Genomic DNA, 10,041 nt, shown 5'->3' on the forward strand with positions numbered 1-10,041 from the left:
TTTAATGCATAAAATCAATGTATATAAATGCATGGACTTATTTATCATATATTTCTAGATGATGTCTCATTTTAATGGATTGATTACTTTATTAAGTCTTGTGAGACTCACACCTAGGTTTACCTAACCTAGACTCAATATCTATGACAAGTATCTTAGACTTCTAAAAAGATATTAAAGAATAATAGCATGGACACCACTTGATCCCTCGACATTTTGATTGTTGAGTCATCTTCAAGCTTTAGCTAATTTTTTGTCTTCATCAAAACATAGACAAACATTGCTAATGCACTCTCAAAAAATAGGTATTAGGAAATTTTGCCTCTTAAATGAATCTACATGTTTACTTGACTAGTGGAAGTTATACTTTGATTTTCTCATACAAAGAATTTATAATTAATAAGTATTCATGTTCACTTTTGATTTTTGGTTGTACATAATCACGTTTCATGTAATATCTAATATCAATGAAAATATGTTATGTCAATTACAAATTTAAAACCTTTCTTATTAATATTTTTTTGTTTCCTTCTCATTAGATGATGTATGAAATAAGATTTGAATAATCAATTTATATTTCACTTACCAACGGGCGTTAGTTCAAGTGGTACATGTTTGATTTCCCTTAAGCAAAGTCTCGGGTTCTAGTATTGTGGATGGAAAAATGCCGCTAGGAGAGTTAGCCCCATGTACCTGTGGATGTTCCCGGCTCGGATAGGATTGCCTTCAGTGCAATAATACATGTGGGAAACCAAAAAAAATTTATATTTCACTTATAGATAAGACTTCACTTTTCACATATCCTGGTAACAATGAGTGTTCATAGTGACTAGAGCTCTCCACTTGTCTTAATAGTGGTCCAAATCGATAATACAACCATGACATGATGAATCTAAGGAAGGATTGTTAGTCTCCTTGGTGATTGACGTTAAAACTTCCTTAAGCTCCAAGCTTCAATGACTTCATCTTCTTCTTTTCTGGTTTAGTTTAGTTTTTGGGCTTTCTTATTTTTCTTCTGTTTTTATTTTCTTTGGGCCTCTTTTTGTTTGCTAGGCCTGTTTTGGTTGTTTGTTAGTTTTTGTCTATTTATAGGATATAGGTTAGTTTAGTTAGTTAATTAGTTTTTCTATTTTTAGCTCTTCTTCCTCTTCAATGATTCAGAACATTGAATAATGAAATATTGAATAAAGATTTGCCAGGTCTTCTTTTTCTTTCTTCTTCTTCTCTTTCCGCTGTGCATCTTCTCTAAGATGGTATCAGAGCATTCAATGCTCTGATTCATCTTCCCAAAGCCTCTATTCCACGATTTCTCCTTCTTGTCTGATCAACAATGGCTACACAAAATTATCATATTGATCAAAGCAATAACCCCTACTATCTTCATCCAACCGAAAGCCCTGCACAGGTTTTGGTAACCCCTCTCCTGAATGGAAACAATTACCATTCATGGGCTCGAGCCATGAAGCTCACCCTTGACACCAAGAACAAACTAAAGTTCATCACTGGGACTCTCAAGCAACCACCACCAGATGACCCATTACACGATTCATGGAAGAGATGCAACAATATGGTTCTTTCATGGTTACAACGCTCAGTGGAAGAATCCATTGTCAAGTCAATAATATGGATTGACTCCGCTGCTGAGGTTTGGAAAGATCTACAAGATAGATTCTCGCAAGGTGATATGTTCAGAATCTCAGAACTTCTACACGACTTCTACTATTTGAATCAAGGCAACCTCACCATTTCTGAGTATTTCGGAGAATTGAAGAGTCTTTGGGAAGAAATTGAAACATTCATGCCTATTCCTAATTGCAAGTGCTCTGTCCAATGCTCTTGTGGAGTAATTCCCTTAGTGAAAGGCTATAGGGACCAGAGCTATGTGATAAGATTCCTCAAGGGTCTGAACGAGCAATATGCTCCAGTCAGATCCCAAATAATGCTCCTTGATCCTCTGCCTAGTATAAGCAAAGCATTCTCCCTATTGAGCCAACAAGAAAGGCAATCCAATATTCCTAGCATTCATGAACCTGACCCTCAAAATAGGGCTCTAACTCTCAGCACAAACCAAGACAGTTACAAAAGTCCTAATAATGATCCAGGAAACAATCTCAATTTTAGAGGCAGGGGAGGCAATGCTTATAGAGGAAACAAGCCTAAATTCAATGGTGCAGGCAGAAATCAAGGGAACAAATTTTGTACTCACTGCCAAAGAACAAATCACAACTTCATACAAACACTTTATATCATTTATCCTCTTACATCACTTATGCTAATTGTGCTTCTTCTTACAGGAAATTTTGTCTTGTTGTCTCAACCACTCCTGAGCCTTCCTCCTACAAACAAGCCTCATCCATTCCCTGTTGGCAAGCAGCCATGACTCAAGAACTACAAGCTCTTCAACTCAATCACACTTGGTCCATTGTTCCCTTACCTGACAATAAAGTCCCAATTGGTTGCAAATGGGTCTACAAAGTGAAGTATCTTGCAGATGGCACCTTAGATAGATACAAGGCACGTTTGGTTGCCAAAGGCTTCAATTAAATGGAAGGGGTCGATTACTTTGACACCTTCTCTCCTGTTGTCAAAATCACTACCATCAGAGTCATCTTGGCCTTAGCTGCTGCCAAATCCTGGTTCCTTGAGCAGCTTGACATCAACAATGCCTTCCTTCATGGTGACCTTCATGAGGAAGTGTATATGCATCCCCCTCCAGGTCTCCTTCCTCCTACTTCTTCTTTGGTTTGCAAACTCCACAAGTCTCTCTATGGCCTCAAGCAAGCCAGTAGAGAATGGCATACAACTCTGTCCACCAAGCTTGTATCCTTGGGCTTCACATATTCCTCTGCTGATCAAGCTCTCTTCACCAAAAGTTCCTCCACCTCCTTCACTGCTATCTTGGTATATGTCGATGATCTAGTTCTTACAGGCAACAATTTCTCTGAAATCAAACATGTTAAGACAATTCTGGACATAGCCTACAAAATTAAAGACTTAGGCCAACTCAGGTATTTTTTAGGCCTCGAAATTGCTCGATCTGCCAAAGGAATTCACCTCAATCAATGCAAATACACCTTGTCCTTACTAGAAGAAATAGGAACCTTGGCCTCCAAGCCTGCCAAAATTCCTTCAGATCCTTCTATCAGACTTCATCTCAATCAAGGCACTCCCCTTCCTGATCCATCCTCATATAGATGCCTTGTAGGACGACTGATATACTTGACAATCTCTAGACCTGATATTTCCTTTGCTGTGCAACAACTCAGTCTGTTTATGAGCAATCCATGTTCTACACACCTCACTGCTGCCCATAAAGTCCTTCATTATCTCAAAGGTTCTCCATTTTAGGGTATTTTATTTAGCTCTCAAACCACTTTTAAGCTATCTTCCTTTGCTGATTCAGATTGGGCCTGCTGTCTCGATACCAGAAAATCCATCCCTGGCTTCTGTGTGTTCCTTGGTTCTTCCCTCATCTCTTGGAAAACCAAGAAACAAAACACTGTTAGTCGGTCCTCTTCCGAAGCAGAATATCGAGCCTCGGGTAGTCTCGTTTGTGAACTTCAATGGTTGGATTACTTATTCACCGATCTTCACATTCCTGTTGTTCTTCCATCCTCTGTTTATTGTGACAATCAATCAGCAATTTATCTTGCTCATAATCCTGTGTTCCATGAACGCACCAAACACATAGAGATCGACTGTCATGTTGTTCGTGAGAAAATTCAGAAAGGCCTTGTTCATCTTCTTCCTATCTCCTCTGCTGACCAATTGGCAGATGTCTTTACTAAGTCTCTTCCTCCCAAGTCATTTCAGAACTTCATCTTCAAGTTGGGACTTTGTGATTTACACCGCCCAACTTGAGGGGGGGTGTTAAAACTTCCTTAAGCTCCAAGCTTCATTGACTTCCTCTTCTTCTTTTCTGGTTTAGTTTAGTTTTTGGGCTTTCTTATTTTTCTTCTGTTTTTATTTTCTTTGGGCCTCTTTTTGTTTGCTAGGCCTGTTTTGGTTGTTTGTTAGTTTTTGTCTATTTATAGGATATAGGTTAGTTTAGTTAGTTAATCAGTTTTTCTATTTTTAGCTCTTCTTCCTCTTCAATGATTCAGAACATTGAATAATGAAATATTGAATAAAGATTTGCCAGGTCTTCTTTTTCTTTCTTCTTCTTCTCTTTCCGTTGTGCATCTTCTTAAAGAATTGAAGGTCACCGGATAATCTTTGTATAAATGATTGATGTCTAGGGTTATTTTAATTATATGCACATCTAAGTGCAACACTTTAATTTTATTGAATAAACTTATTCAATTTTACTTAATTTATACATTTTTAATAATGAGGAATCAGTTAGGAACAATTCCTTCTATAATTGTGCATGATACTCATATTCAATTGAATGCGTAATTTACTCATTGATTAGGAAATCATTTTCCATCTTTATATTACTACATATCTTCTTGTTTTGTTCGGTAAGTTACAAGATAAAACAGTGCAAGTAGAGTTGGCATGCTTATGTAGCCGGTAAAATTTGAAGTGGGCACAGCCATTTCCTCATTTTTTTTAATGGAAAAAATTGCATGCGTGTCCATTTAAAAACAGACTGATGGGTGAGTTACATATAGTGATAAACAATATAAAAAGAAAAATAATACAATAAAACAAAAAGAAATTAAATAAAGTAGTCAGAGATATTATTTTTTTAAAATAATGATATTTTATATAGTAAATTATGACATTTCCTTCATTTTAGTGAAATTATAAAATTAACCATCCTTTTTTACACATATATAAACCACACATAGTTATATACATATATTATACTGACTTAATACAATATGTTATTTTATGGAGACAAATTCAAATAGCATAAGAGTCAATACATCTCAATTATTTTTTGTTCATTACAATATAGTATAAAATTGATTTAAACATCTTAGATTTATTGATACAGTTTGTAATGAACAAAAAAAAAACATTAGATCTTATATGAAGTTGAAAAATTATATCGCAATTTTTTTTAAGAAATTAGATTACATCATATAATAACAATTTTGTATGCCCTAAAAGCATACCAGCATGCTTTCCCATTTTGCCATTTATAACTACAAGCTACTCAAAAGCAACTACAAACATAAAGAACATCGGGATTACTACCACAAATGAAATTTTGTATATTGATAATAAGTAGAGTAGAAGAGGTATTACCTATCACTCATATAGATGTAATTTGCTTCCTCATCATCTACTAAACCAGAACAAAAATGTATTAGAATCTAGGATGAAGTAACTAATTTACTATCAATCAAGTAACTGTGGTTTGATTGATATAGTATGTAATGAGTATTTTATTTTCATTGTATAACTTTTTTTCTTTATTTACTCCAAGTTTGTATATACATTTTGGACGACTTATTGTTTAGAAAAGAAAGGGTTAACAATAATGAAGAAATTGTGAGACCTTTCTTCCTTTTTCCCTATAAAAAGGAATTTGTACAATTTTAATGTATAAACTTGAGAGTATAAATTGTTGTTGTATCATCTTCAAATTGATATTGGCTCCATCTTCAGTATTAGCTAGTTCCATTTATTCTAACATCTCATTATATTTGAAGTGATCTTTTTATAGTATTTAGATAATCATTATTTTTCTTGACCAATAACTCATAAGAAATGACTGATTTAAGAGTGTTGAACACAAAGTTCTGAAAAATTACACAGGTTCTAGAATATTTGTTGCATGCTTTCTCTACCAAGGCCTTAATTTATCGCCAAGGTAGATCCTTTGAAAGAATTCTTATCTGAAGACAATCCTCCTAAATATATGGGAACCACAATTGCAGAATCTATAACCTACTTTTAACTGATTGAAGGTAAACTGAAATTATGATTAGTTCACCATAAGCTTAAATAGATAAACTAAAATGTCAAACAAATAATAGATTAGTAATTAAGGACAATGATATGTTATTTTCAAGCATGTTCTAAAGTATGTCTCAAACCAATCATAATATGTTACATTAATTAAAAAATTAAACATTCATGATTTTATCCATTTTTATTTCATTGTAATTAGTTTGGAACAAACTTACAGACATGCTTGGGGACAACTGATCCCATGGGTAGATTCGTAGTATTAGGATACTCCTTTTATGTGTATCTCTCTTTTCATGTAATCATATATTGGTGAGAAGAGAGGCAGATACAATACTTTTTTTTATCGGCTAGATACAACACTTTTTTTTATCGGATAGATACAACACTTTTATTAACAAGACCATACAAAATCTAAAAAAAATTACAATTAACATCAATAATAGTGTTAGATTTATATTGTTACTGGGAAGTCCAATGCGAAGTAATAATGAGACTCCCGGTCGTAATAGAATTCAACAAGTTTAAACTAGTTGCAAAATATCACTTATGGAATTTCATTATATATGTATATATATTTAATAAATTATCATCCAAATATGTGTCCAATACTCATTATTGGTATGCCAATTGTCATATATGGTACAATTAATCACTCTGTTGGAAGAGAAAGAACAACATGAGAAGTGTTGAATGAATTAAAACACTTGAGAGTGGAGTCATAAATGAGAAAGAAAAGTCTAAAGAGTGGAGTAATACATTTTTTCTCTACTTCTTTCATATTAATTTGGTCTAATGAGTATTGCATTAATTTAACCAGAGGGGTAAAGAAATTGGTATCTGCTTGATATAATTTTCTTCATCAAAGAGCAATGTTATTTTTTAGGACATAATCTAATTACCCATATATATGTTATGAAACATTGTACTTACGATTTAGTGATGGGAAATGTGACATGTGGAATGAGTAATAGTGTCCAAACAAAAACCTCTATATGAGAAGATAATAGCAAATTTGAAAACATGTAGCAGCTACTACTAACATTCAACATTTTTTCTTTTTCAGCTCAAAAAGTGACAGCTGGAAAATATCTTTGTTGACTAATCCACCTTGCTGATATTATTGAAGTTTTCATCAGTACTTATCTTTTGGTTCTGTTCTATAAGTTACAGGATAAGATTTTACATGGTACTCTAAGGGTACAACTACAAGGTACAAAACATAAGGATAATGGTGGGTACTACTACAAATGAAATTGCAGGCACAGTTTCTGATAGAGTATATGAGCTCAAAGCATTTGATGACACAAAAGCTGGTGTTAAAGGTTTAGTTGATGCTGGAATTGGAAAAGTTCCAAGCTTATTTCATCACCCACCTGATAAATTTGGAAAGGCCTCAAATTTAGGAAACACTGAACATGTTATTCCTGTGATAGACCTTTCTGAAGTTGGTAAAGATCCAAGCACACACCAAGAAATTGTTAGAAGGATAAGGGAAGCATCTGAAAAATGGGGTTTCTTTCAGGTGGTTAATCATGGCATCCCTGTGAGTGTTCTGAGTGACATGAAAGATGGAGTGAGGAAGTTTTATGAGCAAGATATTGAGGTGAAAAAAGAGGTATATACCCGTGAACTGAAGCCCTTTGTGTATAATAGCAATTTTGATTTGTATAGTTCACCAGCACTGAATTGGAGAGATACTTTTGCTTGTTACCTTTCTCCTAATACTCCCAAACCTGAAGAATTGCCAGAAGTATGCAGGTATGTGAATGTTTAGTTATTATGCAAAGGTTTGACATATATTTTACTTTAACAAAGAAAACAGACATAAAATGCTACAATAACTTAAGAGAAACACAGTGGAGTGCTCATATTCTTCTTCTTCTTGACATATGATTCAGGATGTTTTAACTCAAAGCAACCAACTATGCAAAGGAAATGGAAAAAAATGCATGGTTGGTCCTACATAAAACATTTAGAACAAGAATTATTTCTAAACATCTTAGTGAAAATTTGAAAGAAAAAGAAGAGTTACACCACTCAAAAAGTATCTTATCAAGGTTATAAGAACATAAAGCATGAAAGGCAATAGAGAACAAACAAATGCATAGTTGGTCCAAAACAGAACTTCCTATTTTCACCTTATATATAGCACTTACTAGCTTCCTTCATCGATTTTCTTGTAGGGATATACAGCTTGAGTATGGAAAACATGTAATGAAACTAGGGACTACACTTTTTGAGTTATTATCAGAAGCTCTTGGGCTGCATCCAAACCACTTAAAAGGCATGGGTTGTGCCGAGGGGCTTATTACTCTTGGCCACTACTATCCTAGTTGTCCTGAACCAGAATTAACTATGGGAACCACAAAGCATTCAGATAATGATTTTCTCACAGTGCTTCTCCAGGACCATATTGGTGGTCTTCAAGTTCTTTATCAGGACCAGTGGATTGATGTACCACCTGCCCCCGGGGCTCTAGTGGTTAATATTGGTGATCTTCTACAGGCAAGTTTGTTTCTTTCTTCTTCTGCATATATTGCATTTTCACCTTCATTTCCTATGACATGAGGATATAGCAAAAGATGAAATTTATGACTAAATAGTTATCCTTAAACCATTTAGCAGCTTTATATAATGATGCTATCAAATGAAAGGTAGATTATGAAGCACATGTACTTCAAAATAGTTATTATCTGAATCTCATATCTAAGCCTGACAAGTATCCCTAAGAAACAGGTTTAGACCTTCCTGATTGTAGACTTTATATTTGCTTTTCAAACTCTAATGCCTTTATTATATATGAAACAAAGATATGTAACATTATAAAGTAACAGCAAAACATGAACAAAAACAGCTATTTATTTTAATGTATAGTTTTTTAGCTAAGTACTATTTTTTCTTGATCAACAGCTTATGACAAATGATAGATTCAAGAGTGTTGAGCATAGAGTACTGGCAAATTCTGTTGGTCCAAGAATATCGGTTGCATGCTTTTTCAGCACAGGCCTTCTGCCATCGCCAAAGCTTTATGGACCTATTAAAGAACTCTTATCCGAAGACAATCCTCCCAGATACAGAGAAACTACAGTCTCAGAATATGTAACCTACTTTATAGCAAAAGGCCTTGATGGAATTTCTGCTCTTCAACATTTTAGGATTTGAGGACAATGTTGAACTATTAAGTATTGCCATATGTTACATTCTCTATGTTTATGAATCTTGGACTAGAAACTTGTGTGGTATATATAGTTCATTTATGTCTTGCAATTAAGACATTGAAAAGTGTCCATGATTGAAGACAAATTACAAAGTGATATTAGGAAAAGGTAGATATATTATCACATATAAGGGGGTTTAGTACACCAACAATTTTTCACAGGGAATACTCCAATGAATTACGAGCTTAGTATTGGCGATGGGCTATTTTCAACAATAATCATGAAATACTCTGAAGATTTACCATAGTATCATACACATTATTACAGTATTCACAATTATTCTCATTTTATAGTAATGTGCTATATAATCCATATCAAAACCTTAGTAACAAGTAACTTGATCTACCTTTTTTTACAAAAAAAAAAGTTAGGACTGTTAAGAAAATGAAACTAGGAATTGCTGGCAAATAAGAATTAGGTAAACTAAAAACTCATGCTCAAACAAAAAAATTAAAAATTACAAAAAGCCTAAACCCTATTATCTTAATAGACGAACGAAAAACCATAGGGTACAAAGCAAGAAGTAAATAAATTAATGAATAGAAGAGAAGACACACCACACCAGAGACAAACCTCAATATATTCCTCTGCTATATAAACTGTGTATGAACTGAACAATGTGGGGCTTCGTACTCATTAGTCATCCCAATGACTTGTTTTTGCTTCCTCGACTTTGTGTCAGTAAACCACAACCTTCCTCACTGTAACATCGTCCAAAGTAAACAACTTTGTTATATCTTATATGTAAGCTAAAAATCAAAGGCAGTGAAAATTAATAATAAAGTCACACACAACTGAAACCGCATCATAATAAAAGGAGCACATCGTGAGTTACCGGAAGAGAAAAGGTGAACGAACGATTACACCAGTGAAAATAGCGTTGTTGAGGGTAGAGATTAAAGAACGAAAGGGGGAAAATGTACCCAAAAAAATTTGGACCATTTCTCGATTTGTG

The 10,041-nt window shown here is 34.1% G+C and overlaps 1 protein-coding gene across 1 annotated transcript; it reads left to right on the forward strand.

Annotated features, from left to right (window-relative positions):
• The first annotated feature begins 7,048 nt into the window (after positions 1–7,048).
• Positions 7,049–9,110, forward strand: LOC109339375 (1-aminocyclopropane-1-carboxylate oxidase homolog 1-like). The gene is made up of 3 exons (XM_019576803.1): positions 7,049–7,626; positions 8,052–8,373; positions 8,779–9,110. Exons 1-3 carry the CDS (start codon positions 7,097–7,099, stop codon positions 9,028–9,030), a joined length of 1,104 nt encoding a protein of 367 aa, XP_019432348.1. The 5' UTR covers positions 7,049–7,096; the 3' UTR covers positions 9,031–9,110.
• The last annotated feature ends 931 nt before the right edge of the window (positions 9,111–10,041 follow it).

The sequence above is a fragment of the Lupinus angustifolius genome, unplaced genomic scaffold (genome assembly GCF_001865875.1).
Source record: "Lupinus angustifolius cultivar Tanjil unplaced genomic scaffold, LupAngTanjil_v1.0 Scaffold_74_22, whole genome shotgun sequence".
Lineage (NCBI taxonomy): Eukaryota > Viridiplantae > Streptophyta > Magnoliopsida > Fabales > Fabaceae > Lupinus > Lupinus angustifolius.

Bases quoted from the DNA above. Each gene is read 5' to 3' on its own strand.
- LOC109339375 (XM_019576803.1), top strand. From the start codon at position 7,097: ATGGTGGGTACTACTACAAATGAAATTGCAGGCACAGTTTCTGATAGA. The intron at 7,627-8,051 runs GTATGTGAATGT...ATTTTCTTGTAG, and splicing joins GAATTGCCAGAAGTATGCAG to GGATATACAGCTTGAGTATG. The intron at 8,374-8,778 runs GCAAGTTTGTTT...CTTGATCAACAG, and splicing joins ATATTGGTGATCTTCTACAG to CTTATGACAAATGATAGATT.